Here is a 14316-nt window from a genome sequence, read left to right as displayed (position 1 = left end):
AAAAAAAAAACAAACATTCATACACAATAAGTTCTGCCTAAAATATTGCGTAATAATAATAAATATGATAATAATAATAATAATGTCATGTATAATAAACTGTTAGAAAGTTTACATCAACATACCAAAACTATCCACCATTTTCACCGGCTCAGAAAGTGTTGCTTCACCAGCACCATATTGATTTATAGCTGAAACACGGAAGACATATTCATTGCTTTGGATGAGCTTGCTAGTAATAAAATGGCAATCTGTGATGTTCTCAGCCAAAGTTGTCCAAAGAAGGCGACTTGTCTCCCTCTTCTCTAGAATGTAGGATTTAATTGGCGATCCCCCATCTTGATGAGGAGCTGTCCATGTCAGAGTCACTTTTTCCGCAGACACACTGCTGGCTTCAAGGGGGCCGGTAGGTCCAGGCACATCCAGCACCTGCACTTTAACATTCTCCTCCTTGACCCCAAATGGATTGCTGGCAGAGATTGTGTATTCTCCTGAATCCTTCTTGCTGGCATACTTGATTGTCAGTGTAGAAGATGTCGGCGTCATTTCAATCTGGCAAATATCTGATGGTTTAAAGTCTTTACCCGCTTTGGACCACACAGACTTTGGTGCTGGTTTTCCTGAGATGCTTGTGGCAGTGATAACAATTGTATCACCAGCCCTGACCTTAAGCCCCTCCTTCACAGTGGAATCAATAATGATAGCTGGTGCCTCTGTTAATGAGAAGGAAATGAGAAAATTGCTTATGTGGTGCCATTTAATGCTTCACAAACCATACAAAAAAATTAAGAGTTCTCACCATACTCATCTTTGCACATAATAGTGTCAGTTTGTTCTGAAGGAGGACTGATGGCCCCAGCCGCGTTCTTTACCCTTATTCTGAATTCATACTTGCAGCCCTCTTGTAGATCTGTCACTGTGAATGCACAGTCCACAACATTTACATTGTTGGCCTTGATCCAGACCTTAGCCGGCAGGTCACGCTTCTCAACAACATAGCCTGTCAGTTTGTGTCCACCATCATACTTTGGTTCAGTCCACTGTAGTGTTACGGTATTCTTCGTTACACTAATCACTTCAGGTTTACCTGGGTAATCTAAAAACAATTAATATAAATTATAGTTAAGTTCACATTACTTATGCAGGAAAACAGAATTAAACTGTATTTTTAGCACTTACCAATTGGATCCAAGGCAACAAAAGGCTCAGTTGATGCACTAGGTTTACCAACACCAGCTAAGTTTATTGCCATGACTCTAAACTCATATTCAAGGCCTTCCGTTAGGCCAACTGCTCTAAATTCCTTCATTTTCAAGGCTACTGGGTTGGCTCTCTTCCACAGCAAGCTGTTTCTTTCTTTGAATTCCACATGATAACCTGGATATATAAAAAGGTCATAGTTTTCATTCATAGTCATGACAAAATTTTGTTAATAAAAAAGGTAAATATGAGATTACCAGTGATTGGGGAGCCTCCAGTTTTCCTTGGATCAGACCAAGCAAGAACTGCAGAATCGTGCCACATGCTGATGACTTGAGGTGCGGGTGGCGCATCAGGTACATCTGTTAACAAAAATTACCCATTATTCCTAAGTGTTTTCTCCTTTGAAGTGCAATATAATAATCAAAAACATAACAATACAATTAAAATAAAGTCACTTACTGAATGGATGCTTAGCCACAACTTCATCAGATTTTAAGCCTTCCCCAATCCCGTACTTATTTTCAGCTTTAATTCGGAATATATATTCAGTTCCTTCATGAAGATCTGTCACTCTAAAAATGTTTGTGTCCACATTTGAAGCGACTGTAACCCACATGTTAGTTACAGAATCCCGCTTCTCAAGAATATAGTTGGTTATTTCTGATCCACCATCATCCTTTGGTGCACCCCATTTCAATGTGGCACCATCAGCAGTGACTTCTTTAAACTTGATGGGTCCGGCTGGCATTCCGGGCTTTCCAACAACCCTAACAAAGATGTTGGACTCTTTGGTGCCGGCACTGTTTCTTAAAGTGATGGTATACTTAGAGGCATCGCCTCTTTGACAGTCGCGGATGAACAGGGTCGTGTTGACAGGAGTGGACTCGACACACACACGACCCATGTCGGTCAAGGTAGTGTCATCTCCCTTCTTCCAGGAAACAGTAGGGACCGGTTTCCCTATGATTGGTATTTTGAGCCGTACAGTACTGCCCTCTTTTGCAATGTAGTTTAAGTTTGGCAGCTCTCTTAAGTCACATCCAGGTGGAACTACAAGAAAAAAATAGTAGATTTTCATCTGTTGAAGACAACACAGTTAAATGTGCATATCTGCAATATTTCATTCTTAAGAAAAACTCACCAATGACATCTTTAGCCACAATGTTAAGCTCCTTTATTGCACCCTCTCCAGAATCATTCAATGCCTTTACTCTGTATAAATATTCCCTTCCTTCTACGAGGTCTTTGGCACTATACTGCATGTTTTTTGACCTCATCAGCACCTTCCACCTATCATCACCATTCTTGACCTCCAAGATGTATGCCATGATCCTACTTCCACCATCACTAATTGGTTTCTTCCAAGCAAGTGTGCATGAATCCTTGGTAACCAGCAATGCTTTAAAGTCTTTAACTGGTCCAGGTTGCTCTGAAAGTGAATTTGTGGCCCAAAGTAAGTTTCATATAAATTAATCAAAATTTACAATTGCTATATTATTGAGCAACAGGCCAAATGTGTCATACTTACCTGAGGCTCGCACTGCATCACCAGTCTCACATGGCTCTCCAATGCCAAATTCGTTTTCAGCGAAGACTCTGAAACAATAGGATCTTCCGGGGTCCAAGTCTTGAATCAGGAATGATGTTTTTGCACACTCAGCTGAAACTCTGGACCATGACTTTCTCTCTATGTCGTGCTTTTCAACAATGTAATTCTTCACTGGGCTTCCACCATCAATTAGAGGAGTATCCCAGGAAATGGATGCACTGTCTTTAGAGGTCTCTTTCACCATCAAATTAATAGGTGGTCCAGGGGTATCTGTACAAGAAATATAATTGGTAGGCTTAAAGAAGAGCATTGCAATTGATTGTTTAGAAAATTAAGGAAAGAAAAACTTACCAAAAACCTTGACAGTGATTGTGTACATTTTCATCCCAGTTGTACTCTCCAGATTCAAAACATATTTTCCAGCATCATATCTGTTCACTTTTTCAACATACACCAGGGTGTCTATGTCAGTCGTCCTGATTACGATTCCCTGTCTGTTCTTAATATTGGTGTTCATTTTAGCCCAGGTCACTTTGGGAGCGGGGCGGCCTCTCAGAGGAATGTGAAATCTCATAGGCATCCCAGCACGCAGCTCCAGTGTTTTCTTCAGCTCTTCATCAAGATCTGCTTCAGGAGCAACTGCAAATTGTATAAATTTTATGAAGCAGGTTAACATGCAAATCATGGATTATGTTTTTGGGGGAGGGGATGAGGATTTCTTTCTTCCCAGGGGTACCTCTCTCTTGAGAGGTGCGATTTAGCTAATAGCATGTTTAGCTAATAAGAGAAAACCTAAATCACTTAGAAATCTTCCAGAAGAATAAAACAAATTTGAAAGGATAATAAAAGGTATTTTCCCCAAAAAATGATTATGATGCATTTAAACATAGGCTTTCTTTTGTAACATGGCATTATAATAACGCCCTGTGTTGCATTCATACAGACTTAGTAACAACATACTTAAAACTTCCTTTGCCAGATGTGTTCCTGGAACTTCACTTGGTTCACCAAACCCAGCTTTATTCACAGCTGTCACCCGGACCTTGTATTCTGTATTTTCAAGCAGCCCAGTTATAGTGTACTTTGTCTCCTGGAGATTCTTGGGTACGTTGCACCTTATCCAGTCACCACTGTCTGCTCGCTTAAACTCAACTAGGTAGCCCAAAATGTTGCATCCACCATCATGGGAAGGTTTGGTCCAGGTCAGGATAATTGTGCTGTTTGTTGTATCAACAACCTTTGGTGATACTGGTGGTCCTGGAGGATCTACAATGGCAGATATAAATATAAGGCTGAGTTTCAAGTTGATTGCTTGCAAAACAATTGGGAGATAACTGCTTTTAATACTTACGTAATGGCTCATGAGCAAGGGCAGCATTTGATGGGTCACTTGGTTTGCTTAAACCAGCTTTGTTGACAACAATGACTCTGAACTCATACTCAGCCCCTTCTGAAAGATCACTTGCTTTTATTGTTCTCTCTGCTACTGCCTTTTTGTTGAGTTTTGTCCATTTGATATCCTTGGTCACCCGCTTCTCAACAACATATCCGAGTATGGTGGAGCCGCCATCACTGGCTGGTTCTTTCCAACTGACTGTCATGTTATCCTTTGTGATATTAGTAATAATAGGTGGCTCACAAGGTTCAGGAACATCTGTTGATGAAGAGATTTACAGTCAAACTTTGCTAGAAGCACAAAAACTTTGGGGTATATCAGAGTAGTAATGTAAGAAAGTATTTTACTGAATGGATTCTTAGCCACAGTAGTGTTGCTCAGGATTCCTTCACCAGTCCCACACTTGTTCTCAGCACGGATGCGGAACTGATACTCGCGACCCTCAATCAGCCTTTCCACCAAGAAGTCAGTGAACTTGCTGTCAACTTTGGCTGTAACCTGTGCCCACTCAGCTCTACTGGTGTCACGTTTGTCAATTATGTAGTTTGTGACTGGACAACCACCATCTGCCTTTGGTGGCTCCCAAATTAGCTGGGCACGATCAGAACCCACTTCTCCAAACTTGATTGAAGCTGGTGGGCCAGGTATATCTAAAAAATGGCAAATTTAAAAAGAAAAGTATATATTTTCACTCAATACAAAATTAAAGCTGATGAATTATTCAATATGCATTTTTTCTTACCCAGAATTGTCAGGCTAATTTCATTTGTTTTAGAACCACTTGCATTTTCTGCTAGAACAGTATACTCTCCAGTGTGTTTTTTTGTCACCGATAGCATTTCCAGCTGGAAAAGGTATCGTTTCTGTTTCATCTCCACACCTTCAGCAGCTTTCAATACCTCCCCATTCCTCTTCCAAGTAACCTTTGGCATCGGTTTTCCAAAAACTTCAGCCTCCAGGCAGACATTTGATCCAGCTTTCACAGGGAGCATCTTCTTCATTTGAAGTCCAATTTCAATTCTTGGTGGGACTGAATTGAAGATGAAAATGAATTAATATTCCTAATATGAATATGCAACCTAAAATATGATTTGATAGTGTTTACTACCATACCATTTTCTGCAGAGACAAGGACAGTATCAGACACTTCGGAAGGTCTGCTGAGGTTTACTGCAGTCTTGGCAATGATTCGGAATTGGTACTGGCATTCCTCTTCTAGACCAGTTGCGATATACTCTTCCCTGGGCACGTTCTGGCTGCTGATGTTACAGCGGATCCATTTGTCATCAGGAATCCTCAGGGCTTCAACATAATACCCGATGATCTTGCTGCCCCCATCATGCTTCGGCCGGGCCCAGACCAAAGTCACTGAATTCTTAGTTACATCAAGCACCTCAGGTTTTCCAGGGGAATCTGCAAAAGAAGGCTCATATTTTCAATAAAACGTTGTGCTTGTTTATATATAATTATATTGCAGCATACAGTACACATAGTGCTAAAGAGACAGTGTACAATAGGGCGGTCCACGGCACTATGGAAAATTTTGAATTTCATTAAAACCCACCTCCACAAGTTTAAATATGTTCTATCAGATGTAGTAAAGATATGATGTAAATATGGAGCAAATTGAACTACATTTTTTAGGTCGCTCAAGGTCCCACAAGTTTGTTGTGGACTCAGATTAAGACAATTTGCCAAAATTCCAGGGTAAAATCAAATGAAAAAATTATCATCTCTTTAAGACAATTTGCCAAAATTCCAGGGTAAAATCAAATGAAAAAATTATCATCTCTTTAATTGCAAGCTCATTGGGTAAAACTGGTGATTAGAAACACCATTCGTAATTAAATAGCTATTCATTGTTGTGTTTTCATACTAACTATCAGCCAGGTTTGAAATTGTTTATTTGGTATTGCGCAAAAACATGCAAATTGTACTATTGAGTTAAAACTTCGTCACAGTATAGTGAATAGTGATTATTTACTGATCTTTGCTAAATCTGAAGTTTTCATCAGTGGCTGTGAGTTATTTTAAGACACTTTAGGACAGTAATGGCACAAACTAGAAGTAGTGCTGAAGTTTGGCTGCTAGGAAAGGGTACAGATGGATGCGATGCGGATACAGCACGATGGATGGCAAAAGCAATCTACAGTCTCAAGTTGTTCTTGTTCCAGCATCAGTTCACTTTGACTAGCAAAGAGAAAAACAGTGTGAAGGAGCTAGCCCTTTTCGTGAGCCTTGTCTATGTCCGGTTTTGGCATGAAGCTCCCCTTGCTAGACAGGCACCACTGAATGACATGCAGCTTCTGGAGTCGCTTATGACTTATCCAAACAAAACAATTGCGAAGGCTGCCAGAGATACATTTAGTCGACACCTTTGGTACTTCTCAGAGATTCTCGTTGGGCTGTCTTTCTTCGATGACAGAATTGGGGCAGATGTGAGAACACAGATGGTGGCAAACCTCCAAATTCCGGTGTCCGATGAGTCCGCGAAACGTCTTGACAGTCCACCCGAGCCATTGTCAGCCAATGGTTTAGCGAGTTGTGTAACACAAAGGACTGCTGCAATCTTTGATGTACTGTCATTAAATGGGAAGATGAAGGCGCAAAATTTCTTGGCTAAGGACCCAAGTGAATGGAATGACGAGCCTTCGTACCAGGAACTTCAAACAGCAGCGTCAAAAATGAAGGTCGTGAATGATTGTGCAGAGAGAGTCATTGCATTGATGCAGCCATTGCATTGATCCATCCCTGACCAAGAACGAGGAGCAGAAGCAGTATCTCCTACGTTTGGTTGAAAGACACAGAAAGAAATATCCAACCTGCGCCAAGTCTACCCTTCTGAAAACGGAGTCAGGACAGCAACAGTGCGACACTGATGATAAAGAACATTAGAACGTTATGGGACAATATATAACAGTAAGAGTCCAGACAACCTGAATCCAAGATAGTATCAGCTAATTTGACATGTTTCTTCTGTTCTTTTTCACTCATGGAAATTCTAATTCTGTTTACTGCATGTTTTCCTTGTTTTATTGCATACAATTACACAATACAATATAGCTGTTGCAGTGTTGCATTACTACCAGCTTGAGCGACCTCTAAATAATGACCAATCATAATAAAATTTGGCAGACACATTTGTAATAAGGGGAAGAATAAAATTATGGTTGTGGAGGGAAAGCTGTGTGAAGTTGTTAATTTTGGACCACCCTAGTGTACAATCACAGTACACATAGTGCAAACATATTTCAAATTACACAGTACACAAATAAATGAAATATTCTGATAAAACAGTATGTGGAAATAAAAATAAACATTTAAAGATAAGAATAGTAATTATGTGGAAATAAATTATTTGCAGTTACACTAGAAAGCATCACATTGTATATTAACAAGACAAGGGGCTTCATGATGTGTTATGTCTGTGAGTGTGAAGTGGCATGTCAGGAAGAGGTGTTGCGGTGTTTGATGGTAGCAGGCTGGAATGATTCCCAGTAGTGTTTTTTAAACCACCATGGTGGTATGAGCCAGTGGCTAAATGTGCTCCAGGATAGCGCCCCCTGAAGCAGATGGCCATACAGCACCTTACATGTTTGGCTAAGCATCAGACTGGCTAAGATGCATGATCGAAGTGTTTTTCAACATGGCATAATTATTGGTACAGGATGCGGATGTTCCAGCATCTCAGATGGTCAGGGAAGAATGGCTTGTTAAGGATAACATGAAGGCCACAAGTGCAAAATTAACAGTTCAGTGCAACAGTGGTGTGCAGAAATACCTAACTGCAGTTCTGGAGGAAAAAGTGAGTCCTACCTGGTACTATCCAGGTATACCTTATAGAAGGGGCCATCCTGGTGTTAGCCAGGTCTACCTAATAAAATGGGTCCAACCTGGTAATAGCCAAGTGCACCTTTAGGCCAGTGGTGGCCTAATGGTTATGGAAGTGCACTTGTTACCGAAAGATTGCTCGTTTCAATCCCTAGCCAGCAACATACCACTGAAGAACCCCGAGCAAGGTACTGCCTCTAAGCACTGCTTCCTGGGTGCTGAATTAGCTGCCCCCTGCTATATCAGATATGGGTTAAATGCAGAGGATACATTATGTTGTTGTATGCCGTGATGAATGCAGAATGGTGTTACAGTGAAAAAAAATACTGTTACATACCCACTGGTGTTCTTGCTGTAACAAATTCTGTTTTTTTGCTTGGTTTACCCTGTCCAGCGCGGTTTATGGCAGACACCCTGAAGGTGTACTCCAAGCCTTCAATCAGGCCAGCACAGGGATATTCTGTAGTACGAACCACTGTGTCATTGGCCTTCACCCACAGAAGGCTGTTCCTCTCTTTGCGTTCAATGTAGTAGCCAGTAATGGGACTGCCACCATCACTTTCTGGTCTGTCCCAGGCCACAAACATGCAGTCTTTGTTGACTTTGTTAATGCGACAGTTCAAGGGTTCACCTGGCACATCTGTGACAGAAAATATTTAAGAAATTAACTTTCCTACTGTATGCCACAAGACGTCTTTTTTTCTCATTTATGCATTGATTTTTTAACTCACCAAAGGGGAATTTAGCAACCATTCTTTCAGATGTGATAGAGTCTGAAATGCCAAAGCGGTTCTCAGCTCGGACACGAAACATGTACTCCCTTCCTGGTACAAGCTTCCCAATTCGGCAGCCGATCTTGCCACAGGACGAAACGGCAGAGACCCAGTCACCTCGACTGACATCACACTTTTCCACCACGTAATTTGTGATGTTACTTGCACCATCCTCGAGTGGTGGACTCCAAGACAGTGTGCAGGCATCAGCATCTATGTCACTGATCTTGAATGGTGGCTGTGGTGGACCAGGGATATCTGTAACACAGATAATTTTCATGTTATTATCCTTGTCCGTCCAAACATTATCAGTGCACTGCTATCACCAGCATAAGGCAAGACACCCTGGAATCAACACCTTAATATACTGTATCTCCACCAATCTCATTACCTGTATTTAAAAAAAACCAAACAAAACTTACCCTTGATGGTCAATTTCAGCATGTGCTCAATTCTGTCTGTGCTGTTTTCAGCCAGAAGACTATACTCGCCAGTGTCCTGCCTCGAGACATCTTTGATGATGAGCACACAACAATTGTGAGATTTGTGCACAGCAAGGCGGCTAGACGGAACCACATCACTGTCTCCCCGCTTCCACTTGCAGACTGGTGCTGGCTTCCCAGATACCAGAGCCTCCACTCTGAGTCTTTCTCCTGCTTTTGCCGTCATAGCATCAGGCATAATAATTGTTGGTGGCACTGAATGATATAAAGGAAGCGTGGAAGTGAGATTTAGCATTTTCTGCAATTGTGCTACAAACTGAAAAAAAACATAAAATATATATGATATGCAAAAAAGGGGATCTTACACATTTGTTCCTTCATTTCAAACTCTTCCTTGGTTTCTGTAGGCAAACTACAACCCACTGCATTCCTCGCTGCCACTCTGAACCTGTACTTCTTGCACTCTTTAAGTCCAACAATAACAATGGTTAAATCTTTGACCACAGAATATGGTGTCCATTCAACTGCAGGTTTCTCTTCCTTTTTCACTACAGGTTCACCTTCCACAGGCTCCTTTGGTGGAACTACCACATGGTAATCAACTACATAACCATCGATCTTAGATCCTCCGTCCCTGAGTGGTTTCACCCACCCTAATGTTGCACTGGTCTTTGATATTTCCAGTACATCCATTTTCATTGGTGGGTCAGGCTTACCTACAAAGCAATTCACCATTTTTAGAAAACATTTGGTTAATTACCACTAAATAATAAATACACTTGATGAAACATATGCACTTACTGATAGGGTCAGATGCCAGGTAAGACCTTGGTGTAACACAGGGTACACCATCACCATACTCGTTGACGGCTATAACTCTGAAATAATATTCTGTGCCTGCAATAAGGTTGCTGATTTTCATGCTGGTCTTCTTCACATCATTTTTAATTGTTCCCCAGGTCTTTCTGTCAATTTCACGCTTTTCAACTATATAGTGTGTAACCTCACTGCCACCGTCACACTCAGGTGGGGACCAGGTGAGCTCACAGGATGTCATTGTGACATCCACAGCATCCAAACCCAGTACAGGGCCTGGAGTATCTATTAATTAAAAAAAGGATAACACATAATATTGTACAGTGAACTTACGTCAAATTAAGAATGAAATGGTGTAGCATGTCAAGACTCACCCAGTACTTTGACATTCACAAACACAGCCTTCTCCCCAGCTGGACTTGTGAGCGTCAAAGAATATTTGCCAGAATCATCACGTGTGCTGTCAGCAATAACCATAAAGGTCATGGTGTCGATTAGATCTACACGAGCTCTTCTGACCACATTGTCAATACCCATTCTTCTCCAGGTCACTTTGGGGGCAGGTCTTCCCCTTACTGTGGCAAAAAGCCGGATGGGACAGCCAGCTCTGACAGTGATACCCTTTCTCAAGTTGGCATCCAAGTCAATCTCAGGTGTAACTGTTGGTGACAAAGATAAATTACTCTTTACTGCTAGAGAAAGGTTCATATAAATATTCCAGGCTGAACAATGACTTTAATAACAATAACAAAATTTCTATGGTTTTCATGTTGAAATGGATCTCACCAAGTATCTCCCGAGGTGACACAGCTTCCTTGAGACTAGTAGGATTGCCCATGCCAACTTGGTTTTGAGCAGAGACGCGAAATTCATACTCCATTTGTTCATCCAAGCTTGTCACAGTGAATTCTGTGACGGTCAGCTGAGCAGCTACATTGCATCTTTTCCAGGTTTCTTCTGCTTTTTTAAGCAATTTATGTTTCATTTCAACTACATATCCAATTATAGGGGCTCCACCATCAGAGTCAGGTTTCACCCACCCAAGTGTGATTGAGGTTGTTGTGCTGTCAATAACTTTCAAATTGGTTGGAGGACCAGGAGGCTCTGTCAGAACAAACAAACAGAAAACAAAATACAATAATACACTTAGTTAAGGAGTTAGCAGGACTTGAGCCTTTTATTATGCAAAGCAGCTGAACCTGAAACCTATGTTGATCCAGCTGTTTAGCCATACAGTTAATACGCAATACTTGATCACTAGAGTGCACAAACAATTAGTAGCACAGACATTATGTGTAAGAATAGAATTCAAACATACCAAGTGCAACCTTGGCAATCACAGCTCTTGAAGGCTTGCTAGGTTCTCCCAATCCAATTTCATTTTCAGCCTTAACACGGAACTGATATTCATGATTAGGAATCAAGTTAGTGACATTCATGTGTGTCTGTGGGATAGGACTCTTTGTCACTGGAGACCATCGGATGGCATGCTGCTCTTTTCGCTCCAAGATGTAACCTGTGATGGTCTTCCCACCATCATTCTCTGGAGGACACCATGAAACAGTCATTTCCTCCTTGGCAACTCTAGTGACCTCAGGTGGGTCTGGCGGGCCAGGTCTACTGAACTGAGTCTTAGCCACAACAGCGTCACTCTCCACTGTAGGGCCAGCCCCCATCTTGTTCTCAGCTCGTACCCTGAAGATGTACTTATTCCCTTCCACAAGACGCGTTACACTGGCAGAATTGGTAATGATCGCTGCTGAATGAACTGACCAAACCATTCTCTTTGTCTCACATTTTTCTAGAATGTAATTCATTATATCACAACCACCATCATCTTCTGGAAGTTCCCACGTCAGTTTGCAACGGTCCACTGAAATGCCAGATACTTCCAGGTTTCTGACAGGACCTGGTTTGTCCAGCACATTCAAAACAGCATGAGCAGAGCAGCTTCCAATAGCATTAGTGGCAGTAATTATGTATTTTCCACTGTCTTCACGTTTTGCATTTGTCATAAGGAATTTAGAGAAATCCACACCAGTGTCAACATGAAGTCTTGGATTCTTGTTAATGTCTCCTGTATCATTTTCCTTAAGCCATTTAACCTCAGGCTGGGGTTTTCCTTTGAGCCCAGCTTCAATCTTAATTGAATCACCAGCTTTTACAGCAAGAACACCTTCTAATTTAACATCAATTTGCAGTTCTATTACATCTTCTTTGACAAGGATCTCTGCCATATTCACCCAGTTACTTTCCCCTCCTTCATTCTTAGTTTGCACTCTGAACTGGTATATTTGGTTTTCAATACACCTGTCAGCCATGAAGTATGTCTCTTTGATTGCTCCCTTGTGCAATCTTTCCCATTCCTCAGCCTCTTTTGGTTTCCTCTCAACATGATAGCTCAGGTTACGGCTGCCACCATCATAATCAGGTTTTTTCCACTTAAGGAAGACAAATGTCTTCCCAATATCAGCAATATGCAAATTCTCTGGGTCACCAGGCTTTTCAACTGGGTCAACTGCCATAATTGCTGTCCTAGTCTCAGTTGTTGGTCCGGGACCACATTTGTTTTCTGCACTGACACGGAATAAATATTCACAGTTTTCCATAAGTGGTGCCTTAATAAGGCGTTTCGTACAATCATTGGAGATCACAGACCAAGTTCTTTGGCTTGGTTGGCGGATTTCAATAATGTAATTTGTAATTTCTGTGCCTCCATTGTCTTCTGGATTCTCCCATGACACCATGCAGGAATCCTTTGTCACATAAGTTGTCTTGAGATTGCGACACTGTCCTGGTGTGTCAAGCACGTTCACAATAATGGTAGCCTGTGCCTGACCACTGACATTCTTCGCTTGAATTGCATACTTTCCATAGTCTGCTCTGGTTGCTTCTCGAATAACCAAATCAACAAAAGGGAAGTTTTTGTTCATCTCAGTGCGCTTATCTCTGCCTAGCACCCTTGCATCTTTAGTCCAGGTAATTTCTGGATCAGGCCGCCCTTTAATACGAGCAGCAAGAGTAATAGTCTGACCAGCTCTGACTGTCAAATGGTCACGACAGGAAGCATCAACCATGATCTCTGGAGGAACAAGGATATCTTTAGCAAGAACCGTTTCAGCTAATTCTTTTGGTTCCCCTTCACCAATCTTATTGGTAGCCCTAACGCGCAATCTGTATTCTGTTCCTTCAATTAAACCTGGCACTCTAAATGTACACTGCTTAATAAGCTCATCCTTATTAATTTTATTCCACTGTGATGTGCCAGCTTTCTGGCATTCAACAACATATCCCAAGACAGGGCTGCCACCATCTCTTGCAGGTTTTGTCCAAACAATGTCAGCATAGGATTTGCCCCAGTCCTTGAGTTTGAGATTGCTTGGAGGTCCTGGTTTGGTAATTGGACGTGTGGCTTTAAATGGATCTGACACTGGGGAAGGTTCACTGATGCCAGCAATGTTTTCAGCAAATACCCTGAATTCATATGTGTTGCCCTCAAAAAGTCCAGACACTCTGTATCTGACATCCAAAACAGGTGTTTTGTTAACACGAATCCATTTTCCTGTCATTTCCCTGCGTTCAACAATATAACCACTGACTGGACTACCACCATCAGAAAGTGGAATTTCCCATTCTAGGGTCATAGCATTTTCTGTAATGTCATAAGCCGTTGGTGGACCTGGAGAACTAGGTGGATCAAACATGTGTTTGGCCGTGGTTGGTGGACTTTCAAGAGGGGCTCCAATACCAATCTTATTCTCTGCACGAATGCGTACAATGTATTCACGACCCTTCTGCAAACGTGGGATCTTAGCCTGGGTGCTGATGCTTTCAGAACTCATAACACCCCATGGCTCCCATGGCCTTTTGGAATCTTTCTTCTCAACAATATAACTCATCAAAGGTGTTCCACCATCATCTTTAGGGGGGCGCCAGTTTATGACCATGTGATCAGGGGTAATCTCAAGAATGTTAACAGGACCAGTGGGTGCTGATGGTACATCAAGGACTGTCACATGTAGAGGAACTGTCTTGCTTCCAGCACAGTTGGATACTGTAAGAAGATACTCTCCAGAGTCCATTCGTGTACATTCTTTAATGCTGAGCACGGTTGAAGAATCCTCTGTTTTAATGTCAATCTTGTCTCCTGTCTGCAACTCCTTTCCATCACTCATCCACTTTGCCATAGGGATAGGAATGCCTTTCATTTTGGCTGGAAGAGTAATGGTGCTGCCAGATTTTAGCACAATACCCTCAATTAGCTTCACATCAACTTCAATTGTTGGTGCCACTGAAAAAATACAG

At 41.7% G+C, this 14316-nt stretch overlaps 1 protein-coding gene across 2 annotated transcripts in view; it reads right to left on the bottom strand.

Moving 5' to 3' along the window:
- The window catches only part of LOC111852999 (titin-like), a 131161-nt gene that overhangs the window by 52664 nt on the left and 64181 nt on the right, over positions 1-14316 (bottom strand). For both annotated transcript variants that reach the window (XM_023829413.2, XM_023829414.2), the window contains exons 80-100: positions 11330-14302; positions 10798-11115; positions 10386-10670; positions 9997-10296; positions 9561-9911; positions 9175-9450; positions 8711-9010; positions 8317-8619; positions 5262-5561; positions 4891-5178; positions 4496-4798; positions 4104-4406; positions 3713-4018; positions 3104-3391; positions 2732-3022; positions 2345-2632; positions 1663-2253; positions 1458-1562; positions 1180-1377; positions 800-1096; positions 126-713 (exon numbers count right to left, since the gene is read on the bottom strand). In XM_023829413.2, coding sequence (XP_023685181.2) covers positions 126-713; positions 800-1096; positions 1180-1377; positions 1458-1562; positions 1663-2253; positions 2345-2632; positions 2732-3022; positions 3104-3391; positions 3713-4018; positions 4104-4406; positions 4496-4798; positions 4891-5178; positions 5262-5561; positions 8317-8619; positions 8711-9010; positions 9175-9450; positions 9561-9911; positions 9997-10296; positions 10386-10670; positions 10798-11115; positions 11330-14302 — 9252 coding nt within the window. The remainder of the gene's footprint in view (positions 1-125; positions 714-799; positions 1097-1179; positions 1378-1457; positions 1563-1662; positions 2254-2344; positions 2633-2731; positions 3023-3103; positions 3392-3712; positions 4019-4103; positions 4407-4495; positions 4799-4890; positions 5179-5261; positions 5562-8316; positions 8620-8710; positions 9011-9174; positions 9451-9560; positions 9912-9996; positions 10297-10385; positions 10671-10797; positions 11116-11329; positions 14303-14316) is intronic.

This window comes from Paramormyrops kingsleyae, chromosome 1 (assembly GCF_048594095.1).
Source record: "Paramormyrops kingsleyae isolate MSU_618 chromosome 1, PKINGS_0.4, whole genome shotgun sequence".
In the NCBI taxonomy this organism is placed as follows: Eukaryota; Metazoa; Chordata; class Actinopteri; order Osteoglossiformes; family Mormyridae; genus Paramormyrops; species Paramormyrops kingsleyae.
Note: the sequence above shows the minus strand (reverse complement) of the source record. Positions and strands in the feature narration are given on the sequence as shown.